This window comes from Pararge aegeria, chromosome 14, assembly GCF_905163445.1.
Source record: "Pararge aegeria chromosome 14, ilParAegt1.1, whole genome shotgun sequence".
Lineage (NCBI taxonomy): Eukaryota > Metazoa > Arthropoda > Insecta > Lepidoptera > Nymphalidae > Pararge > Pararge aegeria.
This window is the reverse complement of record NC_053193.1, coordinates 7,150,478-7,177,373: the sequence shown is the minus strand read 5'-3', so window position 1 is coordinate 7,177,373 and position 26,896 is coordinate 7,150,478. Positions and strand designations below refer to the sequence as shown.

Genomic DNA, 26,896 nt, shown 5'->3' with positions numbered 1-26,896 from the left:
AATTAATGAAGTACTAAGCCCATGGAGTATTCTGCATACCATTAAGTGTAACCTGTTAGTTTTTTTTTTTAAGATCACCTATAAGTTAAACTATAAGTAAGTAAGAGTTAAATGCAACGTATTTTTTTTGCACCGCTTTTGATCAAACTTCATATCAATTATGCGAGTATATTCATTTGATTTTGGTAAAAAGCAAAATTAGGACAAAGTAATCACGCCTTAATAATTCGCGCACTGCAGTATGGGCATGGCGTTAAATCTTATCTATGAAACTGCATTATCATCCGCCATCATTTGAGATCGTGGTCAAGCCCTTATCATTAAAAAGATATCGATTGTATAAAGTAATATACGAGTGAGATTGCGGGAAAATGTATACTATGGTGGCGTGATAAGGAGGTCGTTATATTGACACAGACTATCAGTGTATGGGTGTATCGAAATGCGTCATTAGGGTTATTTAGCTTATCAAACAAACAAGGTGGGGTCAAAGCATTTAGTGACTCAAAATTAATAATATTTAATAAATAGTTTAAACATAGGTTCTAATAATAATATTAATACCTAATTGATAATTATGGCAAGTGGTAGAAATGGAAGCTTCACCACATCCGCCATATGGCACACCTACGTTGTTTTAGAAAACAGAGACCGAAAGTTCCAAGAGGAAACCAAACTTCAGCGAGTACACACACGTTAGTTTTCAAACCTTAAACAAACCGGTACTCAAAAACGTGCAACTATATTACCATTTATTTAATTTAGGGAATTTTAGTTTAATTCGCGCTCATTTGGATAAAAACTTTTTATTTTTTATTGGACGTGGTAAGCATGAACAGATATAATTAAAAACGCCGTCTGAATTATAAATCCTTGTTTTTTACGTACGTCTAAATTACTACATAGTATGCATCTCTATCTGAAACCTGTAGCAAAAAAAAACTTTAGTTTCAATAAGGAAAGTAACTGTATTTAACTGCATTGCGCAGCGTTAAGGCTACTAAGTAAATTTACTTAAAATATTCTTAAGCCTCTTCGAACAGGAATGTTCTTAGTTGCTATAAGTGATACAACGGTACAATCGAGGTAATAGTATAAACGAATCGTTACCTTATCACATTAATTTAATAAAATGTTTATTCGCTTGAGCGTTTTAAATTCAAGATAACAAGCATTTAGATTATTTTTGAAAGAATTGAAAATTATTGAATTTAAATGGGAAATTTAGAACACGGTTGGATTCTTCGGAAAGTTTTTGTTAATGCCGTAATCTTTGGTAGATTCAAATTAGACTTCAAAGTCAACAAAGTATCAACACTTGACCTAATACAAAATAATAGGTATGTAATCTGTGCAACTGGTAACCTTTGTGTTTGTATAGATTCAGATTAATTGATGAAACCTCGAGTGCGTAGCCTTATTATAAATTACGCGTTAAGAATTATCATTGCGATTGTAAATACAATCCGATTTTATAAGTTTCCATAAAGAGTAGATAAAACCTAGCAGTTTACGGCCTGCATTTAAAATTCGATATTTAAATTAATCAGTCAACCTATTCTTAATATTGAGTTTGAGAAACTAAGCTTAAACCTAGCAGCGACTGTAATCTCCCGTGATATTAAACTATGTGCAGTCTATGGTAGCAGGTAGCTGTCAGATGGTAGCAGGCTAACCTGTTAAGGGTATAGCGATTAACACCGATTATGCGTTTATTGAAAACCCACATTCCTAATCTACTCGTCCCCATCAATCCGAGTTGTGAAACTATTCTAAGCTCGATGTTAGTCGATGATGTCATCATCCTCAACTTAATTGATGCACAGAATTAAAATTCATATATATAAATAAAAATGTTTGGTTCGAACTGACAATCGAATTATAAAACCCTGGACTTTGTGATCCTTAGCTGACCATGCTAACCACTAAACCAACGTAAATTACCAATAAGTAGTAAGTGTTATTAAATATACTACAAAATGAATTTGTCATTCAGGCGTAGATATCGAATTATAATTATTATGGTTGTAGAGTTACACTTCCGTTTTTTATTCTGTTTGATTAACTGCGAGTCACTAACTATATCATTTTTGTAAAGTTATAACAAAGCCGGGAGTTCATTTAGTATAACAAAACGAGGAATATTTCACCATTATTGTGATTCATCGCGATATAACGGATGTACCAATGGATGGATTTGTCATTTACACGGAGGTCGTGATTTATTTGTTTTAGTTGTGTTGCACTTGCAGTTTTTGTATGTTCTGTGATTGACTGCGAGTCACTGACGTTGACATTTAAAAAATAAAAAATAACAGCACGAATTCAGGAGTTGGCTAGGGATAACAACACGAGAGCCGCTCTAATGCCGGCAAGTTGCCCAAGTTTACACAAAAGTGGATACATTGTTGAATTGAAAGTTTTCGCTGTATATTTTTATGCTGAAATTTTTGTGTTTAGGGGCATGCGATCATGCTATCTAAGTACTTAAACATGTTTTTTAATAAGTTCACTTACTAGTTTTATTCCATTTGCTATAGTATAGATCGGATGGACATCTTTGGAAGTGATTAAGAAATCAATCGTACTATTTCAAACAGATCAGCAAAGTGTATATAATTTTTTACCATTAATAGCACTATTAAGTAAGCTATAATTTCTTTCCCTTCTCTTGAAGTCAAAGCTGTTTTCGATGATTATTTTTTTATTCAAAAGCGTGGGAGTATGTTATTGGACCCATTTAAATTAAATGACGGTCTTCACACTTATGCCTTATGGGATGGTACTTCACAACAACTAATAACTTGCAATCCATGCAAAAAGTTTTACATACTTTCACCCATTTTTATGTATAACAAGAGTAAATATATTTCTTGCCTTTTAAAAAGAAAATAACTCACCAAGAGCAATTCTTGAGGTAGATCGCCGCCGTTGTTGATGCCGCGGTTCATCGCGACGAACTGCTCAGGCGTGGGCTTGTCCTTCACACTGGGGTTATGAAGCGATGTGTTGAGCATTATTATCGCGAAACTGAGCACGTAGCACGTGTCCGCGTTCGTAAATATGTCGGGGTTCAGTTGGCAGTAGCGTTGAGCAAAGCTCTCCATCATGCGGTCGATCTTTTGTGCTTCGCCAGGCAATCGAAAACTCCATAGGAATTGCCTGCAATTGCAAAAAAGTTTATTCAAAATACATCGCAGCAGTCGATTGAAAACAAAGATGAATTACATCAAAACTACATAAAAACTCAAAATATAATACCAATTACACATTTATATTAACATCGATTATGTTTTAATTAACTACAATCGCATCAATATATATATATATCTTTCGTATAGGTATTTTAAAAGTACAAATACAAGTAAGACGGACAGGTTGTAATTAACTATCAATAAACAACTTGCATTAAGTATTGAAAATATTCAGTTTTAAATGTGTATAACCTGGAGCTACTAATGAATGATACAATGATCACTCAAATTAGTTAAGAAACCGCGATCATATCGGTATATGGTAAAAAGCTTATTCTAAACCTTCTTAAATTTTTTTGATATCAATTAAAAATGAGAATCTTAAGGTAACCTTAAGTTTACGTTTATAGTAATTAATGCCAGTTGAATTTTCTGTAGAGACGTGTTTTCTTTAGGTAGCTTCAATCAGTGCAAAAGTTGTGAAGGCTGTGCTGAAGGTTCTGTCATTCAAAAATTCATTACGTCTTTCACGTCTTTTCATCGCTTACGTTTTGACCTATCACGTTATACTAACATTTGCTAGCTCGGAACTGTTCCTAAACATATTACCCTTCATAAGGTAGGCTAGGAAATAAGGTTATATAGCTTTATGCCCAACTTCCTAAGTTACATGGCTCGCATTTAACTCTTGTATAATCAGTAATTATTAAACCAAATATCTCTCTATTCAATTTAAAGCTTAGATAATTGTCTTTAAAGTCTTAAAATACAATTCAAAGTAAGTTCCTAATGAAATAATGATGATAAGAAAATAATGAAAATATTTATCTCCTCTAACTTTTCCTAGTTACGTGGGTTTTAAGCAGTTCAATAGAGTAAGTTCTCTAACGGTGAAGAAAAACATCGTTAGGAAACCAGCCTATCTGAGGGGTCTGCATAATGTTTTCATAAATCAAGCAAAGTCCACCAATACGCATTTGGCCAGCGTGGTGGTGGGCTGATAAAGGATTGATAATTATAATGATGATGTCCGTTTACACGGTGGAAGTAATCTTTGTATCAAACATGCATGCGAACATGGTAGCATAAATTAACAACAAGCAACGAGACACACATTCGCATAATTAATATATAGAAGAGTGGATTTGTTCAAGCAAGCGAATAAAAATAGGGAAAATACGGCTTAAAAGCTGACACAGTGACATCGTAGTACGAGAGCTATCCTCACCTTAATGCCTGCACAAGTATCAAATCAGTGAAGTCGTGCAGTTCCACAAAGGCCCGGAGTACCGCCTCGTTGAACTCCGACCGCTCGCCGAGGTAATCCCCTATCGCCGTTTTACTTAACCCTTCACCCTTGTGTAAAAACTGGGCCACGTCCTCGGCCGTCCTTTGTAATAACCCATTTTCATAAAGGTATTCAATGCCTGAAACAAGGATAATTAATAACATTAGTAATTTAAATTTCATTTTGTCAACGATGCCCTTTGGCTTTTATACATATGGACCTGTTAAAAAAGCTCAGTCACATGGCGCGCGATTCACGAAAAACCATCGACTATAAACAGCAACACTTCTGAGGGCAGACGCAAGTAGGTCCTAAAAAGTGTTTGATATGTATATTATTAAATAAAATAAATAAAATAAATATATTTAAAAGCTTAATGTCACAAGAATATGTTCGAGTATAGCAATTGCTGCGATAACAATTGGTGTGCATTACCAAAGAAGTAAGATTATTGCCTACTATTTAGAGGAATTTCATGGAGGACAAATTCCACTTGAGAAAGGCACGTCGAAAATTTTGCGGTTGCTTTTATAGTTGCTCTACTTGTTTCGACAACAAAGGAAGTAGGTTATTTACAATATCGATATAATATTTCATCGAACGTTACAGTTTAAAAAACTTTGTTGATTAACCAAGTAAGACCTATATGAAACAATTGTATGTGCAATAATAGCTTTCAAGAAATACAAAATCCAATTCTGATTGCTGAAAATTATCATCTACTGATTGTATGCTTTAATATTGAACGCAAGTCGAGAAATTAGTCGTAGTCGTGTAATCGCGGTTTTTCATTAGAATTTTACCAACTTATATGGGGTACCCCTCAAGGTCTTACCTAATAAAAGGATAAAAATGGTTCACCGAAATAACTTAGTGAAAATTCGACGATACACGTCTGTAAACTTATGTTAAAAATCACTTCTAACTGCTGCACTGCACAGGACTGAGAGAGAGAGAGAGCTAAGATCCACCAAGCTGCTGCAATTCTGTTGGGTTTAATAAACAGTAAATAGAATAGTAATTAATAAAACGATTATATCAGGAGACCTACTGCTTTGGCTAAGAATTTTATCATTTTAATATCTTTGACGATTCTTATTTCATTCATTATAACGTAAAGGACGTTAAAATAAGTTTTATAATGTCTTAAAGAACTTTCATTTGGTAGACATTTTTTATCATATTTATCCGCAGGATTGAAATAGATTAGTTTGTTTGATTAAAACATCATCTTTATCTCGCTGACGTCACGAGACTAATAAATTTCACTCGCCTCTGACGCCACAAGCACGTCCCACTCAGATTCTCAACAGGGGATGGAAAGCGTGGGCCGTCCTATTTATGAGCTAACCCATATCTGTTTTATATGTAAATGTATGTTAAGGATAATAAGATGGCGCAGTGCCGTTTTACCTGTATGTCCCAACTAGGACGACAAATTATACTATAATAATTTAATAATATATACACTCTTATATGATTTTCAGTAAATACCCATGCTAGGTATTTAGGAAACACCTTTGTGCCACGACTTTCTCTTCTAATTAATGCTTGAAGTAAAGTAAGTATAAAAAGTTTTCTTTAAAAGTACGCGGTGACAACCATAGCGTCAGATGTATTAACATTCAAGGTCAAAATATGAAGTCAAGAATTATTTTTGCAACAAAAACTCAATAAAATTGTTAAGCAATTTTATATGAAAACTGAAATATAAGTTCCTTGAAATTTGAATCATTCCGCTAAATCAAGTGTTAATTATACTATTTCTTTTTGGTCCCCAGTCTGTACTAGGCTCGCAAAATTGCCCAGTATTATTATTATTGAATTATAATTTGTATATGTACCTGTTTTATAAAACCAATACTCGCAGAGCACGAATACAACGAGATCACAGTATATATATTAAAGCAGTAGGGAAACTACGAACAAACGTGCTAAATAGCACACACACAGATTCACGCATTTACAATTTTTTTTGTGAAGATTGAAATTATTTAGTTTGTTTACAAAGAATTTGGGTTTTTTTTATACATGTTAACACTTCTATTAAAATTCCTGGAGTGTGTCTGTCTGTTTGTCAAAAGATTCCGAATGATCCGAATTTTGTGAATTTTCAAGTGTGTCAGAAGTGTTTGTTATTTTCTAATAAAAGCCTATTGCTATATGGCCTACATAGACTTGTACACACTGATACGGTTAATTAGATACAGGCCGCTGACAGAGGGGCGGATCGACAGAAGGACTAGTGTCTTAGTAATACGGTCCCGTTGACATTCTTTGGGTACGGAACCCAAGAAAAGATCTAACCTGCATTGCTCTAGCTGAGACACAAAAAACTTTTTTTTTTTTTACATAAATTACAATGACAATCCTAACACTCCTGTGGAATGTAGATAATTATTTTATCAAACGGGTCGAGTTTCGATACTGCTTAAGCTTATATATCTACTGTGACGAAAGTTTCCAGTATGAGTATAGTTATCACTACAATGTAAAAAGTGACAACGTTTCAAAAGTATATATTAAGTTTTGATTTGAATTGGTACATCCGCAAAGATTGATTGTAAAGGTTGTAGTTATTATTATATGTGGGGTGTGCAACTTGTTCATGGATGGTTAATATATAAAATTGGTCATGGATCGTTTTACCTACGCAAATTCGTATTGAGTATAACTGTTTACTGTATCTATATCCAATAAAGACCTAAATGACTGGTGGTTTAAAAACGAATAATGATATTACGCTCTTTGTATGAAATACAATTAATGATACTACTAAGTATAGAAATATAAAGAACACACTATAATATGTCAGACACTATTATGATGCAACATATTGCATAACTTAATAATTTCACCATAGAAAACAACTTCATTATTATAAACAGTTATTTCTAACGATAATGATCGGTACCGAAAACATCAAATTATCTATCGAATTATCATTTTCATCATTCCATGTCTTAAGTAACAATGCAAATCATAAAATATATACATAAATATGTATCCCAAATACAAATCGAATTAGCGGTTTGCTAAAAGAAACTACATTTGAAGTCACTGAGATTTTTTCGTACAATCCAACAAGTATTTTAGGTAATTGTTAAAATATAACGGAGTAAGTATTCCTAGAATGTTAATTCGAACGCACTGCGACATAGTAAAGTAATGTTTGCAAGTACAGGTAATAGTGTCATGCTTAAAGTTACAATCAATTTTATCAGAGTGTAATTTGTAAATGTCGGTAAATAATTTATTTATTATAAAACACATTCGAATGGAGTGAGCAACCATAATTTTACTAGTTTTGTAACCTTTGCACAACAGTAAAAGGTTATTAATCTCAGACGTTATGACACTAAAAAGTAATGCTTCTACCCATTACGCGATAGTGTAATGTTTACAATCTTAAAGCATGCATAATTGAAGATGACAATGACAAATTACAAAGGATGATGGATGGATAAAAAAGATATTTACTACGAGGAGCGTTTCTAATGTCTTAAATATATATCTACTTATTAACTTTATTCTGTGGATAAGAACGATGGTCAATATGATATTGATAGCCTTTAGTTTACACGAAAAAGTTTCGGAAAATCCAGAAAAAAAAATAAAAATGATGCTGTTTTATAAAATGCCACTGCCGTCGGGGTATTTGTGATATCAAACTTTCAATAATTAAATTAAAAAACTTTATTACCCGAGATAGGAAATATCCTAAAAGCGCTAGTAGCACACTGGTTCTAACCAGCTTTACATTTTGCTGGGACCATCGATGCAACTTTATTAATGTGTTTATAATTAGAATTTAAATGCATTCGACCTGAGGATACAATGTATTTGTACAATCTTCGACATCGACCATGTTCACTAATTCTGTTCAGGGAACTAGTTATTAGCATAAAACACATTGTAAACGGCAGCTTATTAAAGTGGCAGCAGATATACATCTAATAATTCTGTATATGTAGTAAACGTTTCTCCCTCACAAATTGAAACAACTCGGGTTGCGAATCCTCCGCATACTTGCAGAGATTTTATTAACCTTGAACGGCAATAATGATGATGATAAATGATCCAGTAGCAATACAGCAACACTGTACGAATGTGTTTTATTAGCTTTGTTGTTTACAATGTTTTATTTACTAAGCTATATCACAGTATTGGTTGGAGTGAAAATACCGATATCATAGGAATAATAAGTAGGTAGCTAACGCCGTCTTATAAATATCAACATTCCCATGTTTCTTTCTGAGAACACACAGTCAATTATAAAAATGACTGAGAAAAAACTCAATTATACATATTTCTAATATGACTTGAAACTAAATCGTCATTGACGTAACTCGGAATTGTCACATCCTTCCTGATTTGTACCGCTTTTAAATATTACCCCTGCGACACCTCTTTGAATCCTTAGAGCGTGAATTAAATGAAATTGCGCATGCCAACCTTGTGACAGGTTTTGAAACACTGATCAAATATTAATAGAAAGAGAAAAATGGTCCAAAGTAGTCCAGTCATTTTCGGGAAGAACCTCAATATATTTTGGGGGTTTTATTCTGTTCAATATACTTGGTCAGCAACAGTAATATCTTGAAAAAGTTAAAACGGCGGACGTCACACATACAAGATGTCCTTTTAGACTGCCAAAACTGTCTCCATTGAACACTATCGATACTATAGGCACAGTCACTACCGACCTCCGTCACTTAGGAAAAAGATCTGTACATATCGTAGACTTTAATTGGACCTTAATACCATTGATGCCCTCAACTACATTGCAAATGGCTCATTCAAAGCACAGTACGGCTCGAGTGGTACAAGAACGGTGCATTTTGCAAACCTCCGAGTTAAAGTGAAATCCCAAGAGATGCATTCACAAAGCATTTATACCTTGCGTAAGCCGCAAATGATAAAGTTGTTGAACCTTTTACATCTTTTCAGCTCCAAACGGAGCAATGAATTTGCTCGGCTAAGCAAAATTGGTAACAAAACTCATAACTGTGCCACCAAGTCAAGATAATCTTTGATTATGTAAGAAATACAAAGTTAATAAATAGAAAATAAGTAAAAGTAATAAAAGAAGATTAACTGAATTGTGTCTATCAAGATATTCTTTTGCTTTTACTAATTAAATTTATTATAACCCATAATAAATTTAATTAGTAAAAGCAAAAGAATATCTATTATTATATAGTATTATTAAAATTTAAAAGATTTCTATTCATTTAATACATGACAAATTAATAAATTTGCTCAGATAGTGAGTTCAAAAAAACTTTTTCTAATATTGTTGAAGCTGAGCTCACCGTTACCCTATCAGAAAACTTCCACTGCTGAATGAAAAAAGAATTATACAACGGAGAAATCGATACATCCTCCTTTGAGGAATTCAGCTATTAATAAACCATTTTATCCACTGTTAAAACCCTTATATACCTTATCCCTATATTATATATAGATGCCTTTAGTTATCTTTAGTTAGAACGCAAAGCTAAAATAAGCATAAGAAAACTTTAGCTTATTTTGCAGGGGGGCCTCGAAATTAACTTGTTTACTGTAGAGATTTGTGTACAACATAATTAGCCATTGATAAAAAAAAACACGCACCGTCCCTTTAATGTGCGTTCGCCCTTAAGTTGTCTGCGCTCGTTGCCTATACTTGTCTATACTAAGTGATGCTTGATAATAGGAGGAGGGTGAGGAAGTTGTGTCAAGTGTGCTTCAAAGAGAAACTAATAGTGTCAAAGATGCTTGGCGGTATCACACCATCATTTGAAGCAACGGAAAATCTATGTTTGAGATCTTCTATGAGGCACAGGTCATCATATATCCTTATTAACAATAAAAATATAACGTGTTATATCCAAAGATAAATTGAAGGTGCGAAGTACCTACTATGACTTATAAAAGTAATACATATGATAAGTTCGACGGCCGACTGGCGCAGTGGGCAGCGACCCTGCTTTCTGAGTCCAAGGCCGTGGGTTCGATTCCCACAACTGGAAAATGTTTGTGTGATGAGCATTAAGTGTTTTTCAGTTACTGGGTGTTTATATGTATTTTCTAAGTATTTATGTATATATAATTCAGAAAAATATTCATCAGTCATCTTAGTACCCATAACACAAGCTACGCTTACTTTGGGGCTAGGTGGCGATGTGTGTATTGTCGTAGTATATTTATTTATTTATTTTATTTAAGTAATATTTCATAAGAATAGATACCAACAACTGAGAATACCAGGTAACTCGAAATTTGCGTATGTTTATAGATATTAATCACCATCAACCTATTTCAGGCCCTGTACTGAACGGGTCTCTTCTCCAAATGAGATGGTTTTAGGCCGAAGTCCACCAACCACGCTGGCCAAGTACGGATTGACGCCTATGAGAATATTATGGAGAACTCTCGGGCATGCAGGTTTCCTCACGATGATTCGGTCACCATTACAGCAAGTCTTATTTAATTGCATAAAACGCACATAACTTCTAAAGAGTAGTTATAACTAACTACCCTTTAGAAGCCTCACGGCTGATGTCTTAACCACAAGGCTAAGAACAGATATTAAATATTATAAAATAAAAGAGAAAAGATTTTAAAGTTTAAGGTGAAATGGTTATTGCAATTCTCATTGCAGATTGTAAGTAATTTAGGCACCCAATGCTTTAAAGCATATCATATCTTCACACAAAAGATATGTATTGCAAAAACAAAGAACAATTCACTTGTCCTAATAAAACACGATTACGCAATGGCGAAACCCTTTTCATTATCTTTATATAGAAGTATATTCTACTCTGCTTTCCATTTTAGAGACAATCATTTTTCCAAAGTCATGACATCAGACACTGAATGACCGAACAAAGAGCATATTGCAGGTGTAAAAATGTTGGCACAGGTCGATTGACCGCTTATGTCAACAATGCAGAGTGCAGACTATCCCATACATATAGGGTTGCCAAATTCACATAACAGAATCTTTCATAGAAAATATTTACGTAACGTTGTCGTGTAATACTTCTCACGTGCAACTTGAAAATAGTTAAGTAACCTTGATATTTTGAAATCGTTTTGTCTTTTTACTAACTTTTTTGAAATAACTTTCTGTAATACAGAATGAAATATTCAAGTCCATAAAAAAAAATTAAGCATTATGTATAGTTATTTTGTTATAGTAACAGTATACATACCAACCAAGTTGATGACCACCTGATGGTAAGTGGAAAACCATCGCCTACAAACAGTGCAACTTTGCAGGATATGCAAAAAACATGTCCTACAAGTATCAACCTGTGTCCATCAACCTGCGGGTATAAACCTCATGTGCTTGTAATTAAAACGGCAACCATGCCTTTCAGACGGGAATTTAACATTGCAACAATGCTGCTTAGCGGACATAAGCACAACTTCATCTAAGTGTAAGTAATTTTTTTTAATCCTGTGGGATATAAGTATATTTTGTCCGGGATAAAATCTATTTCTGTTTTGTGGCATGATCGATTTATGAGCGAGAGCCAGAAATTGTTAACAAATAAATTTTAGCAAACAAACATAATTTCAATTTAAATGTAAACATTAACGAGTTCATTTATTTAACAATTCTAATTTAATTTAACAAATATAACCTAAAATAAACTATTTAAAACTAAATAAAATCTAAAACGTCCTCGAAACCACCTCAGCGAGGCACAGTTCCTAAGATGCTGGCAGCATTGCCCCTTTGGATGGCCAAACTAATTCGTTGGCCAAGGTAAAATGTAAACAAAAAACTGAAAAATACAGGCTAGAAATAATTTACAACCGTGTGAAAGCTGTTGTTCTAAACTTTTCATTACAAATTATAATAATCTCGACGTCCGCGAAAGTATAGGTACTGAAGTTTAAAACTTTTATAAATACTATTTCGCTGCTCTGCCAGCCCTAAATAAGCCGATCCATCGTGGGAATGGCACACCTGCATGATGTAAACGCCATTGCAGTAAAGCTTCTGTTACACATTATAGCCGTGTGATCATTTTATAGGTTGAAAACGTCATCTTGCCTTCGCCCACAATGGAAAATATTTTCCACGATAATCGAATAACAATGAGCGATTTTATCTCAACCATTGAATAAAAATAACAGCAAATTATTTATTTCAATATTACTAGTCCATGCTAACGTAATTACTTAATGCAAGAGTGTGTAACAACAAACAAACTTTTAATTTTAATCAAGTACGAAGAACAATTTACTTAGAGATATTTTACGGACCGAAGAGTGGCATATACCACTTTTTAAACCGCATAATTCACGGTTCCTATTGGATTTAAACAGCAATGCTAGAGCTATATATTAATACCTCTAATTGGCCGCGAATTTAATTGAGTGTAACGTTTTTGTCACAACACGTATTCACAGCAAATAAATAAGTAAAATGAAGTAACTAAATAACGATATACATTTATACATTTATTCGTGTACACACGGGGAGGGATAACTGACAAATTTTAGACGTCAGTCTTGTTGCAGACCAAATTCGGACTGGGTGTGCGCCCGCGGTTGGTGCCACTGTGTACTGTGAAATATTGAAGGGTTGGTAGATACCTACATTTTAACCGGGTAGTCGGGTAAAAATAAGTTCATCAAATATTTTTATTTTCAAGTTTTTGGTTATGGATCGTCAGGTATATAAAATAAAAGTCACTCACACACACGTTAGGTTATAAAATAAAATTCATTAAGTTAATTACCTTTCTTAGGATCCATATTAAATTTCTTTCTGCCTATGCTCATCTGTTTGGCTTTACTGTTCTGCTTGCATTCCTCCTGCCCGTCGAGTGCCTCCAACTCGGCCACCACCTCGCCGAGCTCATCTTTGAGTTGCTAGAAAAAAAAGAAAACAGAGTTTAAAATAAGTTGTGGAAAAATTCCCTACAGAGTTTTTAAGTTAACGATAGTAGTTTCCACTATCACTTAACAATAATCTGCAAAAGGTGTATGTTATAACAAAAAGTAAACTAAGAGTGTAAGAACTAAATTGATTACTGAAGTTTTTAGTCGACGTGACTCTCGTTTTGATATATAACCCAAGATGTCAAAGAATATGTTATCGTTAAGCATACATTTACAGGATACAGAAAGGTAACAATCAAATTCCAGCTCAAAACCAGATTGTAAGCAATACAGAACATAGAAACATTTACACAAATAAATATCAAAGTAATTTTCGTCCACACAAAATAAGGGATTTCTTTTCAATGCAAATTGCAATGCACCCCTGACGCGCAGCTCACGAAAATAACAAACTAAGTTAAACAGCATAAATATAGAAGAAAGAGCCTGCTTTACAAAATTCTTCTGATCCAGAAAACGTCAAACGAGACGTGGTAGAGTACTTTCGTAAAAACGAGAAGGATTTTCCAATGCAATGCAATTGGAAGCGCAGCGTCACCGATTCCGAGTGATAAGAAATTATCAATTACCACAGTGACGCCGCACCAACGTAGCCGATTGATACCGCAACAAGGTAAACCACAAATAGACTGCAATGTCGTGGAATGGCAGTGAATGTAACTCTCGATACATGACATTAACGTAACCGAAGCTTTGTTATGACTAAACGGTACATAAGCATTTGAAATTTGCATTTACATCTACATCACATGACCATTGTGCGTCAATTTGAACCTTGTTTTAAGTCCTGAAGACTTAAGACAAAGTTTCTTTTCTTCGTTTAAACATGAACTACGCCCCGCAACTTCCCGCCATTTAATTTAGCTCATACCTTTCTCAATAGACGGCTTATCTCACGCAAAATTTTAGAATTTTAACTATGGTGAGTAAATAACATTAATGTTATTGACAGCTGAATTTTTGTCGGAGATTGCCCTACTCGTAGTTCTGAACTCATTTTGGGCTTCTCAGTCAAGAGCGCGCTCGCGCGGCGCAGCACGAAACAGTCAACTAACAAGTCCGGCAATCTCCGACGAAAATTCACGTGAGCTCAGCCATCAATGTCATCTACATTGAAAATACCCATTAATAGTATTAAGGTAAACTTTGTTTATTCACTTGCCCGAGAAACCGCTACTGATAAAGCTTTAAAGTATTACGCAATAATATTTACCAAGAACAGTAACTAATATAATAGATTAATGAAACATTTTATTGCAACTCGCAAGGATTTAAAACGTTCATCTTATGTAATATTTGCAACATGTCTCTCCTCTCCACGCAACGCCACGCGTGTAGAGTAAAATTAAATCTTAGCGGTTTTTATGCTCAGAAACATTAACGGCATCCGACAAATACACATCAACATGACAACGTCATTTTTACTTAACTCTACCCACTTAAAAATTTAATTGGGTAAATTTTTCAGTAGCATTACTAATTTTAACTAATAAAATTAAAAAATTGCATTTAAAATTTATAACCTATAAAAATGGAAACTTTATGTAACATAAACTTATGACAAAACATTTTTAAATAAACAACAAAAATGGCAAATATTTCAGATCCGTAAAAGAAACAGCGATATACATTAACCTAGAATTCAGTAATAACATTGTTACTGACAATGTCTAATTGTCTGGATAATTAAAAATACAGCGCTCATATCGCAAGCTCCTCAATATGAAATAAGGATTGTGTAAAATTTATTAATTATACGCGAAATGTATAATGACCGGTGATAGTCTTATTATAACGTCAAGTTTTGTACATAATGTTACATCTCTTATACATTTTGTGATGAAACATGCGGGTATTCGTATTAGCAGTCTGCCCTACCATGTTGTTTTTTTTTTTTTGCTTTTGTTTATCGCAACCTCTTGTGTTGTATTTTTCTCATTTCTCGTTTCCACTTTGTCCGTACTAGCTGTTTTTTTCATTTTCTTTTCTATTCTCTCAGTCTGCATACGTTTTAATCAAAGACCAATTGATTAAAAATATTACAAATCAGCCAGCCGATTTTTTTCTAAAATCGAAAATCTATTTTAACCACTTTTAACTAAGCTTAAAAGCAAAAAAAACAAGCTGCGAATATTTACGGATGTTGTTGTACGACAACGATTTAAAAACAAGCCCATAAATCTTGTAATTTTAAGTTTCCTTAATCTTTGCTGGTTCTTCTCTCTAAAACTACAATTCATCATAAATGGGATTTGGGATTGATAGGAATCTGTTGGAAAATGTACGGGTTTCATAAAAAAAAAAAATACGTACTTTTTGAGGAGGACAATCTGCTTTTCATCCGAACGTCAACCACAATGGAAGATATACAAAGGAAATCTACATTCAGTAACGCCACAAAGAAGTAAGTTACTGAAAATAATAGCGAGCGTTGCCAGAGAAAAACGTACCAGCGTGAACGAATTATTCTTTCTTTCAAAATCGTGCCATGCCAACCCCGTTTCATGATAGACCACAAAAGGATAGACCTTTTTGCATTTACTAGCAAAAGAGGATGCATAATGTATACTCAAAAGTTAGACATCTAGGCATGGTTGAAATTTTAAGATCCGGCATTCTTTAGGCACTCGTCTCGTACTATATTCACGGAAATAAAAAGCATTAGTAATAGTCATGTATAAAAAGCATTATTCCAATAAAAAATTTCGTTCCACGTTAAGATTCCCATTGTTTCGTTATTATCGTTATCTTTCGAGTCCCACTGCTGGGCACAGACCTCCTTTACCATAGGTGCGAGGAAATAAGAGCTTATGTCACTTCACGCTGCTTTAATATTGGTATGCTTGAACGACCATTATCATATTATGTGATAATCCCCGGAGTCGACGGCATTTTGTTTTTATCGAGTCCCGGAGTGGACAATTTTTCAATTGTCGGCCCAACCCGGGAATCGATCCAGATGACTCATAATCCTAACTATTATATTTAGTGAAAAGCTGCTTTATAGCTGTTTTATAGCTGTGTCTCACTAAGCGTCGTCAATACTCAATTCATCACTTTCGCCATGAACATTCAACAACCTTGAAAGAAACCGCGGCATGAGAATATTTTTGGATAATCCTTTAGTAATCCTGCCGGAATTGCTCTACTAGTTTTTTCTATGGTTTCCTATAAAATGGTAATGGCAAATTCTACTATAGAACATACCTACGTATACCAAGAATTTCGATACACCCATACGTATACCAAGAATTCTCTAGTGCATTTCACTTAAGCTGAGTCAAGTGCGCACCACGTTTTAATGCTCATTTTTCATCACCCTGGGAGCTTCTAAATTACTTCGTTCAATTTAATTGTACGTTTCCTTTGATTAAGAGTGAGGCAGGCAGAGCGTAATATTATATAATTATCGTCATCCACAATTAACCAAATAAAACTGAGATATAACAAACAACCAATCATGTAAATCGAAGGCAATTATATGCATTGATCTCGTAGCATATTTGAAAGTAGAGCACAGGCAAATAAGAACGATTGTTGACGAACTAAATCAAAACACTACTCAATACGCAATGCGGTATTATGATTGTTACCAGATCTTTACTCAGTAACATAGAGGAAAATTTCGTCCACTAGGTACTTAGTGAAAAGCTTTTAAAACTGAAATTTCATTAGTTTAGAAAAATGAATTTTTATTTAGCAAATGAAGTTTTTGCAAAATGAATTGTTTCCCGTGGGAAAGATTTGTTTGGTTTTCAACAGAGTGCAGTGAGTGGAAATCTTTTTGGATAGTGATAGCTCAAGGGTCAGAAAATAAAATAAGTATCATCAAAATTTTAAACACGCGGGCACCAACTAGTTCTATCTATTGAAATTCAACAAAAGTTTTGGTATCACATATTGAATATGTATGTAATGATAGGTATGTCAAAATATACATTAATATGATGATGAGATAGTAGACACACAATGCACCGTACGTTACGGTCTAGCGACGTCTAACATAATTTGCGGTCGGCAACCCATTCCCCAAGGGACATGATACCGCCGGTCTTCCTTGTCTAGACTAGATAGTAATGACAAACAAATGAAAATAAAAGTGTGGGAAAGGAATTATTTAATTGTACCAACAAAAACACACCTGTATGTATGCTACCTTTAAATCATGAATTGGGACACTTTGAAATGCATTTCCATATTGTAACTAGCAATATAACAAATAATATCACAGATGCTTCTACAAAATAGTAAAATTTTTGGATATTATTCAAAATTACAATATTAAAATACCTGATACGGTCATTATACTACCAAATTATGTAACATCATAATGTAAAAAGTTTCAGCGAATAATAATTTCTAATTTCTTGTTATTAAAATTTAGCCATAGGTAAACAACAACTTTACATCTATCAAAACATTGGCTTCTGGTTTACTTTTAATATTCTTAGTCCTTTCCGTATTACACCTATTTACTTTATACATTACACATGGCTTAAGTCATCAACAGGGAAATCTTGACTGGAGTTAAAAAGGTTATGTGCACATATAAAGGCTGTCACTATTTCTCAACGAATAACTTAAATGAATTTCTTTCATTACTTTCTAGTTCTCAAGAATATAAAGGCCTTTCCACCTTGTTTTTATTATATTAGTCCTGAGTCTAAACGCCAAAGCCGCCGACCGGCCGTTTTCCTGTGGGCGTCACATCTTGTTAAAAGTTCGAAAATTTTATCGGCGGCATATCAGTAAGTCCCCAGTATGAATACATTGGGCTGAGGCAGCTTGTCTGCGGCTTTGATGTGTAGCAGTTGCAAATGAGAACGAAATAATATCAATGGCTATGCCAATCACGTCTTTGCATTTATGCTCATTGTTTTCTTTGAAACAACTTTGCATGCTTATAAAACCCTATACGTTTTTTGCATCACAGTCAATAAAATGAATATCTCAGTAAAGGCATATCGTATATTTCTATTAAATGTGTCAAATCTCTAATTACTGTTAGACGCATATTTAATTCCAGTTAAATTCGAACCAGACATTCCTTGGAACCCGGAAAATTAAACACTCGAATAACGTTTCGTGGAAACGAATTAAAACATACACATTGTTCACTTTTTTCTATAGAATTAAATCTGAATATCTCGTATTAAGTATAATTAACGCCATTGTACGGTACCAAAGTAGGCGCCGTACCTTCAATTGCCAGATGCTGAGCATCAGGTGCGTAATAGTACTGTGCCTACGGAGTGCAATATGTTTATTATGCCAGTCTAGACGAGTTTTTGCTGCGAGCAGGTGCCCGTATAAATGGATTCCTACACAAACTTGAATATGTCGCTTAGAAATCTCAATACTTGATGTAGAAGCCACAGAACTACATAATATTATTCAAGTTTGGGATCGTGTGGAGATATTTAGATTTAAGTGTTATTTACATTTCCGCACAAGAAAGATAATGAAACCAATTTATTAAACAGTAACTGTAAAACATTTTAAAACAGCAAGATTTCACCTTCCGTTCTAATTATATATTTTAATAAATCTAATTATAAATTATATATTTTAAAAGAAATTTTATATTACGTTTTGTTGAGGTACGTTGTCCATATTTTTTTTTAAACTCGCGATAACTTCTACATTAAATATCTGATTGGAATAAAGTATTTTACTGCTTTTACTAAATACCCTTCATGATAAAACTATTAATTAGAACTCGAATTAATACTGCGATACTAATGTAACCCAATTTTGTGTCTACCGGAGATCTAATATAACTTTAGAACACAGTACTTTTGGAACCTATTGAGTACAAACAAGCAAAACAAATTTTTCCTCTTTACATAAGGTTCATAATTCTAAAACAAAGCTTCAACAATAGTAAAAGAAAACTACTTCACAACAATGGCAGTAAGCGACTGCTTCACTGACAATATTTTTAAAGTATAATTTGCTAACATAATATATCTTTAGATTTATCAATGTGTAATCGGTAATTCGATCCTTTCACCGAAAAAGTGAATGTATGGATGTATACGACCGTGATACAATTACATCAAAAGTAAATAAGTTATAAACAATTTTTGCACTCAAAGCTTAAAACATATTTACACGTTATCTCATTGGTAGAAAACGAAAGGGAACATTAAACTTGGATCCCCATTTAAGCAAAGCTACCAGAGACGGACCGTGATCGAGAGCTACATCTTACTCCTTATTCAATATCTCATATCTGATACGCACGTTGGAGAAATTGTAGTAATAAAATGAAATTGACAAGTGTAGAAATGGGATAGTGCCCCGTACATCGATACGGTCGCCGAGATTAATTTACAGATAGACGTTCAATCAGAAAGCTCGTCTCGTCTAGACGTGTTTGAGTTTGTAACGGATTTTCCACCACCATTATTGTAGTGATTCGTTTCTGTTATTGCTACTTTTATTTGTCACACTATTCACACATATGTCATGCCAAACTTAACTTAGGACACATAGGATTAGGCTAAATCTATGTCCATGTTATACATATTAAATTTTCATACTTTAACAGGAGTGTACAAGGCGACCAAAGGGATATAACAGACAACGAAACATTTTACAATTTACATATATTACAGACACACGGATCCGAAACGAGATCTCTTACTATGGGCCTCATAAGAAGGCTTAGAATCACTCAGTGGGCGATGGAGAGAGCAATTTTGGGAGTATCTCTACGTGATCAAATCAGGAATGAGGAGATCCGTAGAAGAACCAGAGTTACCGACAAAGTCGCAAAGCTGAAGTGGAAATGGGCGGGGCACATAGCTCGGAGATCCGATGGACGTTGGGGTTCCAGGTGTTTGAATGGCGACCCCGCACATGTAAACGCAGCGTTAGTCGGCCCCAAACTAGGTGGACATCAAAACGAGCCACTGGGATCCGCTTGAAACAAGTGGCCCCGGACCGTGGATTTGGAACTCCCTACAAAAGACCCATGTCCAGCAGTGTACTTCAATCCATTGGAGTGATGATGACAGCCATACGCCTGATCCTATTCGTATAATTAGCCGTTACCAGTAGTCATTTTACTTTTTATAACCAACGCAGCCATTAATGTTTATTATGGTAGACGTTTAGAAGACTAGCTCAAATCTGTGAATATTACTCTATAAATAGCCCGGAACGATGAGACGGATTATCATTTAACAATGTTATTCACGAAACGTGGTCTGGCCCCGAAGAAATTAGCGGTTAATAATGACTTGGCACTCACAAATGACAAGTTACGACAGTAAAAAGAATTTAAATACCATTGGACATTAGGAGAGCTATACTTTATTAAAATTAAAAAATTAAAAATATTTATTTCGTTTCGTACAGCAAAATAATACATTGAAATTGGGGTCATCCTAGTAAGTTACTAGTATTACTACTAGCACTTGTGGCAGGCGGCCCCGCTCTTCCATAACATGATATACAAATTGAAATAAATAAGTAGATCAAAGTTATATAAATCAAAATTAAGTATAATACAAAGTTATAAAGGTAAACCAAAGATAATTACAACATGTGTGTCTACTTGAGGTGCGTTAGTGTGTGTGTGTGTGTGTGTGTGTGTGTGTGTGTGTGTGTGTGTGTGTGTGTGTGTGTGTGTGTGTGTGTTTGTGTTTGTGTGCGTATGTGTGTAAGTGAGTGTATGTGTAAACGAATGGATGTATAAGTTATAATCGTGTGTTTGTGTGTCTTTTAATGACAATGTATGGGATGCAAAATTCATACGTTCATTTGTTGCATCAAATCCTCCGTTTCATAATAGTTCAATTTATGCAACCACTCAGTAAGCACTTTTTTGCAATTATGAAGTGCTAATGGATAAATATTTAACTTACTGTTAATTATGTTGTAGAGATAAGTCGATTTCCTGGTAAATTGTTGGGAAGCAAATTTAGTCCTACTTGGAATTGAGTGTAAAACCATATTTCTTCTCCTCGTTTTAAGTTTGCCGGTAAGGTAAATTTTTATGTACTCTTAGTAATGATGAAAGTAAATATAATTTTCTAACCGTTAGTAACTCACAATGGTTATATAGGTCTACAGTTGAAAATCTGTATGGTTTGAAAAACATAACTTTTAGTAAAGACCTTTGACCTCTTTCAACTTCTAGAAACTTTGTTTTTGAAGCAGCACCCCATGTTGAAATGCAATATCCCAAAATGGATTGACCCAATGTTACGTAAATCTGAGTCAATAATTTTTTTGTTGTTACGTGTCTCAGCGTTTTAAAAATCCAGACAAGCTTCCTTATTCTTCCATTCACAAATTCGACATGAGGGTGCCATGAGAGTCGCCAATCTAACATTACACCTAGATATTTGTTTGTTGTTACTTTGTTAATTACAGGACAATTACAATTACTAGAATTTAGATTACTACATTCATGAATTTTAACAAGGAAATTATTGTGAGGTTGTGTTTTTGAATTGATTGTAAAGCAAATATAGTTTGATTTTTCAGTATTTAGCGTTAAAAGATTAGACTTTAGCCAAAGAGAGATTTTTGATAGGCCTGATTCAGCCATCAATTTAACAGAGTTCCATGATGTGCTTGAAAAAACTAAAGCAGTGTCATCGGCATACGAGAACACATGGCCTCCGTCAAGTTTTAAATTGCATAAATCATTAATGTATATTAGAAATAAAGTTGGTCCCAATACACTTCCTTGAGGCACACCAAATGTTAGTTTAGAGTCCTCACTAATGTAATCTCCAATTTTGACACGCTGAGTTCTATCGTGTAGATAATCTTTGAGTAACAGCAGCGCTGTGCCTCTAATTCCAATTCTTTCAAGTTTTTGTATAAGCAGAGGTACGGAGACGGTATCAAACGCCTTTTTAATGTCTAAAAAGACAGTTAAACATTTTTTTCCTTTGTCTAACTGTTCTGAAATTAGTGACGTTAACGCTAATACGGCATCCTCTGTGGATTTTCCGTGTCTAAAACCGTATTGTGAGTTAGAGAGAATTTTAAATTTATTAAGGTAACCAACCAATCTAGAATTTATTAATTTTTCCAATACTTTCGCAATGGATGGTAAAACAGAAATCGGTCTGTAGTTATTAATATCTTCACATTTGAAGTTTTAAAGTCTAAAACTAATGTTACAGTAATTTTATAAAGTGGGTAATAATTAAAGTAAATTGATTAGTTTTAGCAAATTTGCTGATAGTTCTTATTTAATTAATAAATAGTTTTGCAGAAATAATTCAAACTGTATTTGATTCACAGCCTCATTGTGCCTACGGGTATTTTGATAAAAATTCTCTGGAGTGTATTTTTATGGCTTCCCCTCCCTATATGGAGTCTATTGAATATGAATGAAATGATGTCTATTAAATAAAACATAACACGTATTTTAAATTATTGTAATGTTTGTAGGTTTGTAGTACCTACGTATGTTTAAATAAATATTACTCGTAGAGGATAAACCTGAAAGCTGTTAATTAATAGCCTAGAAATGCATTTCTCTTATCCAGCGTACAGTCTCCAAATGTACGAGACAGCAAACATTGCCAAGCTCCATTATAGTGCACTCAACCCAAAACAGAAGCATAATCAGATCAAAAACATACAATCAGACTGCATTTAAAAAGGATACGGTACTTAAACATGAATATTGGTTGAATAAAAATTACTTTTAGCTTAGTGACGATATTCTTACACTTTTAGCATTTCTAACACGTATATAAATGTATAGAAAGTAAACACGAAAGAAAGTAGTAAAAGCGTTTTATTTAAATTCGAATAAAATACCATTGAATTTCGTTTTTTTTTTTACATTTAGACGAGCGCTTGACTGCAATTACGCCTGTTGGTAAGCGATGATGCAGCCTAAGACGGGGCACGCTTGCCTAGAAGATGCCTATTCACACTTCATTTAAAGGTACTCATATTGTAGGTACTGAGCAAAATGGAAGCTAAACTAAAATATGATGATTGGTTCAAACCTTATACGTAATATTTACTCTCTATTTGGATTATTTATCTCCCTATTTGAATTATTTATCTAATCCCTGAATTCTCCGAAACACCATTGCGCTGAAGTGAAACTAAACATATTCCTTATAACAATCTTGCCCAAACAAATAAACCGTCGTCGCTTCAAAGTAATGGATCATAAATCTATATCAAGAGCAATCGTGCAATGACATCGTTCAAGCAAACGACTATTTGCGAATTGATCTTCGAATTGGATCGTTTTGTGAATTTATTGGTTAACAGCATTAGAGGTTGTTATTTAATTTAGGTCATGTTTTTGCACAATAGGAACGGCGTCAAACACTTATGCTCCTTGTAGATACTTCTAAGAAAAGAGATGATACGTTTTTTACGATTGGAATTGATTCTTATCAAAATTAACTAGTTAAATAATATTAATAATAATAATATAAAATGATTTATTAAATGTGGGAGCGCGCGAGCAAAACACTGAGTGGGCGAATTTTATACCAAGTGACCTGCTATAATCCGATCCGTAGCGATAAATAAAGAGCTCCGAAAGAGTATGGTCTCGTTGTCCCCGTTCTCCAACTTATATGCATAGTAAAGTTAGGTCAGAAAAATTCATGAAGAAGAATGAAGATTTTATTGATATAGTATTACCTCTTAATGACAAGGTTGCCTGGAAAGAAGCCGCTCCGCTTTCATCTTACACAAGATAGAACAAAGATTGTTAAATTGTAAAACGATGTTGGAAAAGATCAACTGCTGAGTTTCTTGCCGGCTTCTTCTCGGTAGAATCTGCCTTCTGAACCGTTGGTAGAGTCACTACGAACAGACATACTTGACGTTTCAAAAGTGCTTATATTAGGCCTACTTGAAATAAATGAATTTTGATTTTTTTTTTTAATTTTGACTCAAATTTATATTTTCAAGTGGCCGTTTTTCAGATTTAAAGCCACCGCAATACATTCGGTCACATAGTATTTTAGTAAGCCATATTCAGTCATTATGATTTAATGTACATTCATGTTTCATCGTTTAAAAACTACCCAATATTAAAAGCTTAATTTGCTTTTTTATTATTTCTAAAACAATGAATTTATCATCATGAAGATATGATTCGAAAGATATGATGAAACACAATCAAACACACAACACAGACACAGCCTAAAGTGCTCGACTTCGCGAATCCTTAAAGACTTTCCCCTATTAATTCACTTTCCCTGCTTTTAGTATAGTCACGCGACCGGATACCAGGGTTGTGCTGTGATTGCAAAATCGATGATAGCCAAGAACTTTACGATGCATTTATGTATTCTGGTAAAATATGTTTAACTGAATATTCTTCCGATCCGAGACGAGAACTGTTTCTGACACAAGCGGTGGTTTTTTTATGCTGGTCATTTCAATTCTTGAGTTAGATTAATCCATCCACCTGTCAAGTATATTTCATCAACGCCAGAAAATTTACATATTTCTGAAAATATTTAAACTTATGGTATTTCTCGAACGACATATCGCTAAAGTATCTAATATATTGTTAAATTCTCGTGTCATAGTGTTCAGAGACTGTTTCGTCTCTGCTTGACCGAGTCTGATGAAATTTGTTTTTTTGTATATCCGTTACTTCGTAATCTATTTTGCTAAACACCACAAACTATTATTTTATAGACGCACGTTTGCTTTTATGATTTAGCGTCCCTAAAGATTTTTAAAACCACAAAACTAACGCGGACGAAGTCGCGCAACAGCATATGTATTGAAAACTATAATCATGTTACTGACTACTGACTTCAAAAAGAAGTTACCTATATTTAGTAACTTTCTTGGGTTAAATTTCAAATGTGCAGGCTATAAGAACTATTCTTCCATGACACAACTAACAGATGCACGTGACTTTGAAAACGTAACAGTAGATTATAAAATACTTCAGCTCTCCGTTCCCAGGTTTTTATGCTTTTTTTATGAGAATTTAGAGTTTGACTGCATGGTTACTATTTGGTAAGTAACAATAAATCTGAGATGGAAGCGCAATAACCTAGAATTGATAGGTAAATAACTGTAATAGTAATGGCATTATCCTAACTAACTTATGCAAAAATAGCCCTTATATGTCTTAGAAGGTAAGCTCTTTTAAAAGTAAAGCTGAAATTTCTTGCACTTTATGGATCTCGTTTAAAGCAAATGTAGGTGCATCTACTTGGTAATTTACGTGCGTCACCTGTAGTCGATTAGTAACGAGATGTTTTCACGTATACAAACATAACGCCGGTTGTAAGCCACTGCAGCAAGACGGATGTATGTCTGCATATTTTAAATACACCGTCCTGGAAACAATATTATTTTTTTCCTTTTAACATCGTAAAGAAAATATAATATTATTTTTACATCTGAATTACAAACTGGCACGTTACGTAGTTTTATTGTCATCCCGTCCCGTTAACAATGTAAGCTTCAATCAATAATATACTAGACATTAAAGAAAACCAATATGACTGTGACCGTGCCTATCGTCCAAAGAAGAACAAAAGAGACGTTAATATTATTCTAAAGTTATCTTTTATATTTTTAAACCCAACCAAGAACTATTAGTACATAATATTTTTTTGTATGAATGAAACCTTACATAGATGGAATTAAAAGTAAAACTTTCAAAAATCGTAATACACAAAATTCTGGGCACTTTACCACTCCTTTTTTTGCAAGGACGTCCGAGTACGTCTACCTGCGACAAGTGGTCTGCATCTTAGGCGGCAAAAAATGTAACAAAAACTTGACAAAGGCTTCAGTCTTATAAAACAGATTGAACATCTTTTACTAAGAGAGATAAAACAGAATATTACGTAAAGCATAGTGATATTGTCACTGGGTAACTTTTCTGTAACTTCTGGCAAAAATAATGAACGTAAATTGTTACAAAACCAATGTAAATGAAATAGATAATATGATTTTTTGTAATGAATCTGTCAAGATTTTTAATTAAATTGAAAATTAATTTGACCCATAATTATACTTGCTTTTACTACGTATATCATAAACTAACTGTTGCCCGCGACTAAGTTGGCGTTTTTTTCGGTTATTTTAATAATTTTACTGAAACGAACATTATCCAAAATACCATGATACCTTGATACATAGTGTCTTGAACTGTATAGCTATTTAAAATTGAATTGATAACAAAAGTAAACAAACTAACAAATAAAAGAAACAAACAGACACACTTTTACATTCATACTATTATTGACAGTTACAATATATCCATTTATGAAAACTGGCGATTTTAGAATTTTGAATATAATTTAGGATAATCGTTATCATTTAAAATTTAACCGGTGCGTATTTTAGTTGGAGACGTGCTTACGTTTGTCCTACTGATATTTGCTATTGCTCAAACGGTATTCTGCCTAACTGCCAATTCTTATTTTGGCCGATTATTTCTAGATGAACTTTGATATTTCACGACAAATTCGAGACTCCCAAAATGTATGTTGTGGTCTGCAGAAGAAGATAGCGAGAGTATTTAGAA

At 33.9% G+C, this 26,896-nt stretch overlaps 1 protein-coding gene across 7 annotated transcripts in view; it reads right to left on the bottom strand.

The window, feature by feature from the left end:
* Positions 1–26,896, bottom strand: part of LOC120629608 (cytohesin-1) — a 69,273-nt gene that overhangs the window by 11,440 nt on the left and 30,937 nt on the right. For all 7 annotated transcript variants that reach the window (XM_039898591.1, XM_039898588.1, XM_039898587.1 and 4 more), the window contains 3 exons: positions 13,224–13,356; positions 4,423–4,621; positions 2,901–3,162 (listed from right to left, as the gene is read on the bottom strand). In XM_039898591.1, the coding sequence (XP_039754525.1) occupies positions 2,901–3,162; positions 4,423–4,621; positions 13,224–13,356 (594 nt within the window). The remainder of the gene's footprint in view (positions 1–2,900; positions 3,163–4,422; positions 4,622–13,223; positions 13,357–26,896) is intronic.